This window comes from Lutra lutra, chromosome 5 (assembly GCF_902655055.1).
Source record: "Lutra lutra chromosome 5, mLutLut1.2, whole genome shotgun sequence".
In the NCBI taxonomy this organism is placed as follows: Eukaryota; Metazoa; Chordata; class Mammalia; order Carnivora; family Mustelidae; genus Lutra; species Lutra lutra.
The window spans coordinates 48,407,758-48,420,830 of NC_062282.1; the positions used below are offsets into that span (position 1 = coordinate 48,407,758).

General features: G+C 43.8%; 1 protein-coding gene across 2 annotated transcripts in view; it reads left to right on the forward strand.

Moving 5' to 3' along the window:
- Positions 1-13,073, forward strand: part of SGCD (sarcoglycan delta) — a 394,796-nt gene that overhangs the window by 245,081 nt on the left and 136,642 nt on the right. For both annotated transcript variants that reach the window (XM_047729596.1, XM_047729597.1), the window contains exons 4-5: positions 785-872; positions 6,697-6,816. In XM_047729596.1, the coding sequence (XP_047585552.1) occupies positions 785-872; positions 6,697-6,816 (208 nt within the window). The remainder of the gene's footprint in view (positions 1-784; positions 873-6,696; positions 6,817-13,073) is intronic.

Genomic DNA, 13,073 nt, shown 5'->3' on the forward strand with positions numbered 1-13,073 from the left:
TCACTGTCCATGAAATAAGTTTTGCTGGAATGCAGCCAGAGCCATTTGTCTGTGTATGATCTGTGATGGTCTGGCTCCAAAACAGCAGTTAGGAGTTGAGTAGTTACCACAGAAACTGTACATCCCACAAAACCCAAAATATTTACTATCAGACCCTTTGCAGAAAAAGTATGCCAGCCCCTGTTCTGAGTCATTCTCAGAAATGTCTGCCACCATGTGCAAGTGGACCGGGCTGCTCTCTTTGACAAAGGAAACATTGGATGAAAGCCCAGAGAATCTTTTGGTTTGGATCGCACCTGGATTCTCACAGCAGGTGAGGAGGCCAGAGGGGCTGACTTCAGGTATTTTCCACTTGCTTTCTGCTCTCCTATAAGAACTCTCCATCGTTCCTTTGGAGAAATTACAAACTAGAAAGTGTGAAATTAGGAGATTACCAGTCATTCCTGATCATTCTATGTGCCAAAGATAACTCACATCTATAGTAAGATCTAAGGGACTCTTTGTCGCTGGGTTGCCTCTGATTCAACTCTGTGTGTGTGTATGTGTGTGTGTTAGGGAAATCTATTTTGAGTGTGTCTCTGTGGGTCTCTTCAGAGGAAATCCATTTTGGATGAATGCCAGTTATCATGTATGTGGGGATCATGAAGACATTTGGAGTTTCCAAATAAAGACACATCAATTAGCACTCAGAGACGACCAGTTCAGCCCCTTGGAGAGTTGTGGTTACAGTGCTTTGTTTCAAAATTTGCCATTCTCATGTGTTTCTCTTCTTTTCTTATTACAGGGTAATGCCCTGTACTTCAAATCAGCCAGAAATGTTACAGTGAACATTCTCAATGACCAGACTAAAGTGCTAACTCAGCTCATCACAGGTAAGAAACTATAGGACGTGGCAGTGCCTGCCCCATGCTAAGCGACCACAAAACATAGAGCCCACGACTGAATGTAACAGCATGTGAGCTAATGAAGGAAATGCACGCTACCACGTTTTACAGCGCGGCGGAGAGGGTAGCATGTCTGCCATGATTCTGCTAAAGGGTAAAGCCTCATCATATGTACACATTTAACTTATGCAAACCCAACAATGATCATTTAGAGAGGCAATAAGCTATTTTTCATGTAACAGCTGCTTCAGCTGGTGCTCAAGGGTGGAAAAGCTCTCTGCTCCCATGCTGGAGGATAGGCTGGCTGGGCTGGATTAACAGAGCATAATATACCCAAAAACCCTGCACACAGACTTTATGGGGTGTAAATGGGATTTTTGAAGGTAATCTGAATCCATACCATGTTTGCACTGTGTCCTGACTTTGAACCTGACTCAACTGCAAATCGCAGATGTAGCTCCATTGATGATGTGTGTGTGGTCGCTTTCATTAGAGCAGATCTGCACCCACAGGGTTTTCAGCCGCATATTCCTACAATTGAAACGGGGTTTGGTTATTCACGTCACGGTGATAACGAGAAGCCTGGGCCTTACGGTCACGGTAATGCGCTGAGTGGTAGGATCAGTGCCCCCAGCGTAGGTTATGAACCCCGGTAAGCAGGAGCCATTATGCATGCCCGCGGGGGACGGGAAAAGAGGTGTGCGTCCGAGTAGCACTGTCGGAGACAATGCCATTTGTTGGGCTTCGGGGCTGAGAGAGAAGTGTACAGATGGACATTCGGAGAAGCCCGTTGCCCAGACACCCTGAAACGTTCCTGTGACTAAAACATCTGGCGCCCCCACTTATAAACACGCCGCGGGGAAACAGGTGCCTTGTGCCCCGGGGCTTGCCGGGGAAGGGGTGTCTGCGCCCGGCAGGAGCGCGGGGCCCCTGATGTCGGGAGGCTCACGGCCGGCCAGCGGGTGACTGGGACCATCCACAGCGGAGAGAGGAACCGCCTCGCGGCGCAACCTGTAATCCGTAAACATGTTGTTCCGGGCGCCCCTGGATCGGCCGCCTTGCTTACAGAGCATCTGGCCCGCAGTCACAGTGCTAAATAATTAAATAAACAGCTTCAGTAAGCAGTGATTTAAGCAGCGTGAGGGAAAATTGCCTCCAGGAGGGAGATAAATCCGACCTCCCGTTCCCTGATTCCTCAGTTCAAAAGGAAGTTACTTAGCCCATGGATCATTGGCTGTCTATTTGCCATGGGAGATTCGGTTCACTTGAGAGATTGTGTTTTGGTAAAGCTGGCCCGGTGCCCAAATGACTACTCTTCCGGCGTTGTCTCTACCCCTCCCCCTCCATCCCTACCTCTTTTTCTCCCTTCTCTCCCCAAATTCCTCACCCCCTCCTCCTGGCTCCCTTCCTCATTCTCCCTTTCCATTCTTCCCCCTCCCTCCCCACCCTTCTCTCTTCCTTCTCTCCTCCCCTCTTTCCTCCTCCTTCTGTCTCCCACATCTCCCCTCTCTCTCTGTCTGTCCTTTTTCTCTTCTATTTTCTCTTCTCCCGTCCTTCCATGTCCTCTCTTCCTGGCTCCCCCGCCCAAGTTAGGCCCTCCTGGCGGCTGAGACACCTCCCGGAGCTCTCACAGGGAGGCCCAAGATAGCTCATATTAAAATGAGATGGGCAAAAAGCCACTCTAACAGCAGCTGGCAGGAGCCTTTCAAGATGATCACTAGAGAGGATAATAGATGGTTCAAAATATAATTCTAAGTACATAGATGCATGCACGCTCACCCCGTCAAGTTTTCCTTCAGGCTTCTCCTTTTGCACTAATGCATGTGGTGGAAAGCACAGAGTAGTGCCGGTAGACAGGTCCTGCTAAAGCTTGTTCTCCTTGGTGGTGTGCCTACCCCAGAACAAACGACTGCTCTCGTCCAAGTAGCCAGGTTGATGAAGGCAGTCCTGAGGATCAACACTCCTGCTGACCTCAGGAAGGTCTCAGAGGCCCAGTAGAAATCCCAATGTTAGCAACTCGGGTCAGTTTTTCCCATGGAAGAGGACTTTCCGTGATAGTGAAGTTGCCAGACAAGGTCACAAATGCACATCTGGCCTACCCTGTGACTGATTTCGTGTCCTCTCCGTAGTGGTCCATAGACGAAGCCCTATGGCCTGCATAGTGAAGGGCTGTATGCGAGCCTTTCATGGCATCTCACCAGAGCAGGGAAGGTTATCAGGATCCAGGGAGTTCGGGGAGAGGAATTAGGCAGGATGACCCCCTTCGAGCTCTCAGATTCGTGGTCCTGGCATGACAGGGGGCCTGCTGGTGTGTCCAGATGGGTTCCAGTCCTCCCGGTGTAGGAAATGCATTAAGGAAGTCCTCTGCACATAGCACTATGCACTGAGGGAGCTTAGCTGGAGAGTAGTTGCTGGTTACAAGTAATTTTTTTTTCATCCCAGAGAGGAACAGTGGGTCCACTGAGGGACCGCCTCAGCAGTCTCCAGCTCCACTGGCATTTCCCTCCAGAATTTATCTTTCTTTCTTTTTTTTAAAGATTTCAGCCACGTCTAGGGCATTTGGCAGCCCCAGGTAAAATCAACAAAAGGACAAGCCATCTGCACCATTGAGCAGCAGTTGCTCTGTGGGGTTTTGGCTGAAACTGCCAACTACAGAGCTTTGTGTGTGCAAATGGCTCTGGCCCTTGGTAGATTCCTTTTTGTGTTCTGAGGAGCCCTGGAAAACAAGATAACTTAATTGTGTTTTGAGTTCTCTGATTGCCTCAGTGTCTTTAGGACATTCTTTTGCATGTCTTATAAACCAATTGTAAGTTCAGAGCAGACTGGCTTTACCCAGGCAGGTGTTCTCGACACCTCAGGGGCCTTATCTCATGATACTGCCTAGGTCCATGGAGGCAGAGGCCAAGCATTTTTTGTTCCCGTCATACCCCCCTTAAGCCATTGACTAGATCCAGAGTGGCAAACTGTACTCTCTGTATGCCTATCCCGAGGTCATTCATTCATTAACACTTCTTCACCTCCTGATCCCCAATCTCCCCCCTAAAAAAATACAGAGTTAACAATCCCCATGTATTAATAAGTCATATAGATTTCACTTACAGTTTTGGTGTGATCAAGAAGTCAGCCACATCTGAGCCCTCCCCGAGTCACCTAATCCGAAGTCCTCACTTTCCATCTCTGTTCTTTCAGGATTGTACTCTGGTCCTTGTCTCCAGCTTTCCACCGCCCCTTCCCACCCACCCTCCCAAAGCCCCACCCCTAGTTGCTCCTCCTGTTTCGAGTCCAACATTCTTCTCTCTCTAGACAAATACACATCCCTGTTCTTCGGAACAATTCCTAGAGCTTAGTTCCAGACCCAGATCTTCCAGGAGCTGACCTAGTGACCTTGACAGAGTCCTTAGCTCTGCTCCCACTTGTTCTCCTCAGCTACAGCACAAAGGCAGTCATGGCCAGGTCCCATGCCATTTGGAAAGTCTCTACCATGTCTGTTTCCCATTCATTCAGGAGCCTTTCCCATGTCCTTCCTTTTGTCAGAGGGCTTGTGGGGATGTATTAGCAGGAGATGAGGGCTGCCAAATTGGCATGATTGATTACGTGAATGAGGCAAGGGCACTGGGAGGTGATTGTCATTAAGTATTTTCAATGTGATGGGACCATTGCATTAGAAAAATGGTGATGAGTTATGATCACAATGATGATAATCACTAGAGCAGTCCCCTACATTTCATACCACTTTCCCACCTAGAAAGTTGTTTTTATAAACAATAATTTGATCCTTTTAATCATTCTATAATGTAATAGAATAGATAGGTGGTGATAGTGCACTTTTACAGATGCAGAAAATAAGGTTCAGAAAGATCAAAGGATCTTCCCAAAGTCACATTACTACAAAATGAGAAAGTTGGGGCATAGTTCTTCTGATTCTTAGTCTGGTGGTCCTGCCAATAAGAACAGCAGTCCTAGATGTCCAGGAGTAGTTCTGGAATCATAAGTCAAACCTCTGTGTTCTCGTGTTTGAACATAAATAATTTTGCAGAACATCAGCACCTGAGAAGGCCACTTGGTTGGTCATGAGGGATCAACAAAAAACAAAAAACAAAGACAATTCTAATCTTATCTGAATGCAGACAAAAATGGAAATATTTATCCAAACCACTAAAGTGACCAAACATCCCTCAATCCTGGTTACTATCAGTGACTGCTGCTTCTTTATATCCATTACAGCCTTAGCATTGCTCTGGTCTTCCCTACCTCTAGAGAAGAGATAGATAAAAGGTAGATAACATGACAGTTGTAAAATTACTCCCACTTTCCTTTTTTTTTTTTTTTAATATTTATTTATTTGACAGAGAGACACAGCGAGAGAGGGAACACAAGCAGGGGGAGTGAGAGAGGGAGAAGCAGGCCCCCCACCAAGCCGGGAGCCCGATGCGGGGCTCGATCCCAGAACCCCGGGATCATGACCTGAGCCGAAGGCAGACGCTTAACAACTGAGCCACCCAGGTGCCCCTTACTCCCACTTTCCAATAGCACCTAATCCAGAGCAAAGCCTTGTTTCCTTAAACCAAGTCCCAAAATAACCTAACATAAAACCAAATAATTCTAATAAGTTTTTTCTTACTGAGATGCCCTGTGTGGTTGCCCATGGTGTGTGTTCTCCATCACAGCAATGAATAATAAACTCAACTTGTTCACCTATACCTGTGTTCCTCTTGGTCTTTGCCTGGAAGGCACAGAGGGCCCTTTCACTACTACTTTTTATAGTTAAATGACTCTGTCTTGAAAAATAACCAGAGACAAAAATGCCCCATCAGAATCCCCTGTGGAGTTTTGGGAAAATGAAAGATTTCTACACCCTAACCTCAAAATTTTTTTTCCTCTATGAATTTCCAGACCAAAAGATAAATTCCTTTTGATCTGAGTGAGGTTCGGTGAGGATGATTACACCCCCAGGTTTCTCTGATGCATTTTTGCAGAGCAGCTTTGAAGAGGCCCCTGAACTTGAGGTATTTAGGTAGCTCTAGCTCAGAGAAACCAAAAGGTCTCCTCTTGTTGTTGTTTTTATTGTTTTAAAGGAATTCTAATATACTAACATTTTATTTTTTCCATGGTACCAAAAACTCTGCAGTTTTCTGATTCATTAGAGTTTAAATTTGTGTCTGTTTCCATCAGAAGATGCCATCATGATAGCCCGGCTTCAAGAATGGCATCTGTTGTCCTATGATAAACCCTCTGAAAATTTATTGAATGAAATTCTAGCATAAAAGATTTGACAACTTTCTAGCAATTAATAGCAATATATTATAGCCTTTTCTGCCAGGAAATGATCCATATACTGAGGACGTAGACTTGTCTAGTGTCACATGCAGCCCATGGGTTAAGAGTGAGACAAACTTCAGCTGAATTTAAAGCATCCTTTCCAACAGTTAGAGCTGTGGGCCAAAAGAGAAAGATGGCAAAAGATACACTGATTACTTCAAGAGTGTTGAGCTTTCTGTGCCTGGATATACTCAAGCCAAAATCTACAAGTATTTGACAGGAATTTGGTGGTTAGCTAAGGGAGATCTCATCCAAACATTAGTCTGAAGAAGGGACACCATGGCCTTTAAAATCATAGCCTGAGAGCATATGATTAAAAGTAACTGACAAGACATGGCTAGAGTCACAAGACTGATTTTCACGGTTGGCTTCTGAAAACCAGTCCACTTACATCCAAGGCCAATACAGTCTTGTCATATGTATGTGTTCTGTGAAAAACTCTTTGTAAATGAATGCAATGAGACTAACCTCTCTCTCTCACTCCTGCTTCTAGGTCCAAAAGCTGTAGAAGCTTATGGCAAAAAGTTTGAAGTAAAGACAGTTTCTGGAAAATTGCTCTTCTCTGCAGATAACAACGAAGTGGTGGTAGGAGCTGAAAGATTAAGAGTTTTAGGTAAGAAAACCTTAATCTTTTAATTGGTTAGATGCCAATGCATGCATTTTAGAGGAAAAGTAAAACGGTGCCTAGAAGAGAGATTTAGGTCTATTACCTGGAATCTCTTAAGGCAAGGTCGATGAACTCCCCTACCCCTCACCTCAGAACTAGGTCCCCCTCCCGCCCCCCATGAAAATGTCTCAAGTCATGTTTTTGTGGCATAACTCCTAGCCCTGAGCTTCAGGTAGGGATTCGTGTTCATGCTGACAAGTATAAGAAAGCACATCCTGTCCTCACAGACTAGCGGTCTTGGAAGAAGCAGTCAAGACCTATATACGTGATTCAAAGATTCCTAAACCTTATTGTAAATGAAGAATCGTCTAGGGAACTTCTGAAGAGTTTAGGTTCACAGATCCAACCATGACTCACTGAATAGGAGGCTCTGGTGGAAGGGCCCAAGAATTTAATTCTGAAAACATGCGCAGGGGTATCTGTGGGCCGCTGATGGACTCCTGGGAGTCCACAGGAGTGGGAGCTCACAACAAAGTAGTCTTCTGTGGCTGTATACTGAAACACTGTAGTGTGGTGGTTTAGGAGTCCAGGAGCTGGAGCTAATCTGCCACCTATCCCTGCTCTGTCACCAATTAGCTGTATGACTTTGGGTAACATACTGACCTCACTGAGCCGGTTTTCTTTCCTGCTTGGTTGACCCAAGAACATCTACCATCTCAAGTGGTCCCTAGGGCTGAATGAGTTCCTATTGTATCAGCCAGGTGTTTTGAATTTGGTGTGTTTCACTTTAGATCACAATACGTTTCTTTCTCCTCAAATTTGTCCCATTTTCAGATGAGTAAATGAAGGCTTGACAAGGTAGAGAAACTTGTCCAAGGTCAAGTGACTGTTCAAATCCTTACCCGTGGACTCCAGCCTAAGTGCACCTAAATGCACATAAATATGGTTCTCAGACCTTAGCCAACACTTAACACTTATTTCTCTATTATGTGTAGAGATGGCACTTTCTATATTAGTTTTAGGTTTTAAGGGACAGTGGGAGAAACAAACACAAAAACTTCAGGTTCTCCTTTTGTTCCAGAATACTTTGCTATACCAGCTGTAGAATAATTGCCCAGGGGAAAATGTGATGGTTATCTCATGCTCAGATCATTCTGTACAAATGTGGTTTGGCACTTTCTGTTAGTGCGTTGGCACTTCGTGAGTCACCTCACTTCTTTAAAATCTGAATCTTTGGAAGGATTCAAGATCATTTCAGATGTCCAAATACTTCAGCTTAATCTTTGTTTACGAAACTCCAGGATGGTATCATTTAAGAACTCTTCCCCCCACCACCCCACTGTTGAGTAGACGAAGGACTAGAAGGTTATTGTAGTTTTTGGTTGCTTGAAGGCAGTGGATATTTTTGTTGTTGTTGTCATGGCGTCTGCTTGTGATATTTTACTTAGAGAACAATTTAGGACAAAAATCTGTCTCTCTCCATCATTAGGAACATTTGCTTTTTTATGTAAAAATGTAGAAAGAAAGCATCATAATAAATACCACTGCTGCTATCAATGCTACAAAGATTAGGAAATGACCACCCCACAAATCTCACATCAACCTACTCAGTGAAATGAGCCTGGTGTGTTGCAGAAATGAGCTTCCTGTCAGCTGGGATTCAGCCATATGGTGTGGAACGAGAAGTTTAGGCAATTTCATTTTCAGCTTAATGAGAAGTTTGTCTTTTTGAGTCATCGGACTGAGCAAGCTCTTGGGAGGTTTGAATCTAGATGCATATTTCACAGTGGAGTCTAACGTAGCTGGATGTGAATCCTCGCTCACACCCTTAGGATCTGAGGGACCCTACCCAAGTCTGTTTTTCTCTCTAAGCCTTAGTTTCCCCATGTATAAAACAAAGAGGGTGGAACAAAATGGAGAGTGGAAGAATGAATGAATATAACAAGAAACATATGGAAAGGAGTCAGTTATTTCTGTTGATAGTTGAATAGGAATGGCAGTAGAAAATCATAAGGAATAACCCTAAGAAGATAATGCCTCCAGAACATAGTAGTTTAACTCAATTGTTTATGTTCTTCTCTGGATAAGTACAACCACCTCTTCAGTTTTCAGGACAGTGACTTCCTTGTGCACACTCAAAGGATCCTGAATTGTATGAAAAGGGATTAGAAGTCTTGCTTCATAAAGAAGATTCAACTGTCTGGAAATTTTTATCTGGCAAGGGATATGGGGTACAGGGATCAGTATAGGTGGGTCATAATTGCTGATCTATCATACATGCACATCTTTCCTAAGGAAAAGAGAGCAGGCAAGGGCACATAGCGGAGTGACTGAGACTATAGTTTGTGTAGTTGACATTGGCCAATAAACCTTGCTTCTATCATCCATCAGCCAGGGCCTTAGGATGTCACTTCACCTCTCTAGGTGTCCTTCTACGCTGTGACATAGTATAAGAATGCTTGGCTGTTGGTGCACCTAGAGGGCTCAGTGGGTTAAGTGTCTACCTTCTGCTCAGGTCATGATCCCAGGGTCCTGGGATCGAGCCCCGCATCAGGCTTCTGGCTCAGTAGGGTGTCTGCTTCTCCCTCTTTCTGTGCCTCTCTCCCCCATTTGTGTGCACTCTCGTTCTCTCTCCCTCTCTCTCTCCTTCTGAAATGAGTAAATAAAATATTATTTACTCATTAAATAAAATATATGTTTAAAATATAATGCCTGGCTGGCACAGTGGTTGGGAGAACTGCACGACACAGTGTATGGAAAGTGAATAACACAGTAAGTGGTACACAGTCAGCGCTCTATAGATGCTAACCGTCAGGTTGGTGATGGTTTCTGTTCGTCCACTTGGGCTTCAGGGAACCCATCACATTCTAAAATTTTATACAACCCTACATCTTTAAAAAAAAACAAAACAAGAAAATAGGCAGCATAAAAGTCAGCACATCCAAGAGGCAACTTCATGGAGACGTCAGGGAAAAATAACTGATTTTCATTAATGACCAATTTCATTGAACAATGAATTGGACATTCTAGCATTTATAAACAAAGTGTAATTATAAAGTGTTATTCTAATTGTTAATTAGGTCTATTTATACTCTAGATTAGTTTTTTAAATATGTCCTCTAGATACTACTTGATGCTAGTTATCTGAGTTACATTATTATCAATTGAAAAACATTTTTAATTAATTCTAAAGCCATTTAAATTAGCAGAAGATTTATAGAAATTTACATGTGGTCTGATGCTAATTTTTTTAGGAAGATATCAGATAATACATTTAGCCTTTTGAATTAGTTTTTGATGAAACTTTCTGTTGCAACCTGGCAATTGATAATTATGGTGAAAGGAGTGGTGTATTTTTCGTGGTGGTCATTCATTAAATAGATGTGTGTGTGTGTTCATCATATAGATATATATATATCTAGAAATATATATATATACATACCTGAATCCCTAAATCACCAGAGCTGGCATCATGGAGATACAAAGATGTGTGTCCCTGTTCGCTCTCAGAAAGCTCTCTATCCCTTCAGCAAGACGAGACACACATGCAGAAAACAGACTACTTAGAAGGTTAGAAGTAAAGTGACTAAAACTACAGAATCTGGCTGCAAATGGCTAGAGAGAGTCTAGATAACTGCTTAATTGGGAAGTTTTGAACTAGACCTTGAGTACACATTGGCACATCAGAACCTATAGGGGGAATGTTTGCTTGGTGAATGACAGCACATGTTCATAGTCAGGACTCACTTGTTTGGGAGGTGGGGAGACCAGTTGCCTCTTGTGGTAGAAAAGTCCATCAGTAGTTGGCTTCAGGCTAGATTCAGTGGCTCAAATGAGGTAACCTCAATTCAGTTTCTCCCTTTCTCTGAACACCTATGAGGTCTGTTATACAACCATGCATTTTGTCTTCAAAAGCAGAAGGGGTCCTTACCTTCTGAATATAAATCCAACAGAGGCCTGAGTTTTCCTCTTACTAGACTGGCGTGGGCCATATGCCCATCCCTGAGCCAGTCATTGTGACCACAGTGATGGAGTTTGCTGGTGAGCAAGGCCTGGGCTGTATCTCACCTAGAGCTAAGGTTGGAAATGACCAAGAATGAGCTGGAGGGGACCACTATCCAAAGGGAAATAGGGGTGTTGTTTCCAGGAGAGGGAATGGACGCTGGGCAAAAACCAGAAAATATTCATTAATTCAAATATACGACCACAGGAGATCCTGATGGCCATGCCTGACCATGGTACCCAGGAATCGTGAAGACCAGCAGATGTTTTCCAAGCTCTCATCCTCTTGCTCACTCATCAGCACAGATGTGGGTCTCCTTGCTTCATCACCAGGCATACTCTCACCTCCCAGCATTTATGTTTACTGTTCCCTCCACATAGAATGCTCTTTTCCAATCTGCATAGAGGACCTCTCCCTTTATGGCTTAAATGTTATTTCACCACACATCCTTAGCTGCCTTATAAAAATAGCACATTCCTGATTTCAGTGTTTGTACCAAGAGTTGGCAAAGTAGGCCTGTGGCCCAGTGAGGCTAAGCGTACCGCCTAGTTTTGTAATGTTTATTGGAACACAGCAGTGCTCATTTACGTATTATCTATGGTTGTTTTCACACTACAACAGCAAGGTGGAGTAGTTGAAACAGATCAGATGGCCTGCAAAGCCTAAAATATTTATTATTTGGCACTATCCAGAAAAAGTTTGCATATTCCTAGTCTGTGTCTTTATTCCCTATTCCTCTTCAAGGCAGATATCACAACATGCATGGTGATGATAAAATATTTATTTCATGTGAAAATATGCTTATTTTCATCCTCACCTCCTCATTAGAATGTAAGCTTCATGATAGCAGGAACTTTTGTTTTTCAGAATCTAGAATAGTGCTTGGAGCATTGTAACTGCTCAGTAATATTTGTTGCGAGAATAGATGGAAAGATTTTGAACACTGGAATGTTTGCTAACCAATCTGATTATATAGAGAACAGGAGGGAGGTAGAATATGCACCCAAGTTAAGAGAATATTTTATGCTTTTGTTGAGGATTCATAAGGGCCTAAACCAGGATGGAAAGAGAAGAGAAGACAAATGGGAAAGAGCATCTTGAAGTAGAACTAATGAAATTTGGCAACTAAATGCATGTGGAGGGTCGAGAAGGGAAGTCGGGGATGGCTCTGGTGTTGTGCACCTTGTAGCATCATTAACACGACTGTATCAGAGCAACAAAACAGGTTTGGGATTGGAGAGAAATGGTTCAGCTTAAGTGCCCTGGGTCTTGCTGCTTGAGCACCTAAGGGAGAGGGTCCAGTGGGAAATGCCAGTGACATTGGTCCACTAGCAGGGGGTCAAGAGTCATCATCCATCCATCCATCCATCCATCCATCCATCCATGTATCCTTGAACTCAGGGGCTCCAAAGAGGAGGTGTTCTAGAAGGGCATCCCAGAGCAAGAACTCAGAGATGCTCCTCAAACAGAGTCCCCAAACAACCCCTCGCCCAATTCTTCCTTTGAACAGACCTCCAGGACTGCTTTATCAAGGCTGTGACTGCCTTCCTGGAGGCATCCTTGGACGTTGAGGTCCCCATCCCATGTTCCCATGTTCATATGCTTTTTCTTATCTATTCCACCTTTCTCCATGACAAGGAACTCAGTGCTTTAGAACGTGACCAACTGGTTCCACCATACCTACCAGCCAGGTGATGTTGGCCATGTGACTCTAATCACGTAGGTCATGTGCGTTGTTCTAAATAAACAAGCTCACCCCCTTTTCCTTTGCCCTCCATCTTTTCCTGTTTCTCTTCCTTTCTGAAGTATCTCATCCATGAGTGGAAGGAAGCATGAGAGAGGTGGCAGGTTATAGTGAAAATGGAACACTGTGCCTCTTATATGGTGGTGAAGTCTGAGGAAGTCAGACATTGATCCTTGAGAGATGAGAGCCTACCAGTCTAATAAGGACATTTGCGTGACAAGTCAGAGTAGCTGGGAACTGGCCAGGGCCCTCTTTCTGCTTGCTCTCTGTTATCATTACCAGAGATAATCAACAGGAGATCCAACTATTTAAAAAGAATTGCCTGTTGTAAAGTTCTCCTCCAGCATCTCATTCCAGACTTGGTTTATTATTTACAGGAACACAGGAATAATGTACTCGATCATAAAGATACATTTCCCATAAATAATGTAGCGAGAAAGCCAAGTATAAAAGAGTCTCAGATGAACAACCCCAACCTTCATAAACCAGAGCTACTTAATGAGAAAAAGCACAATT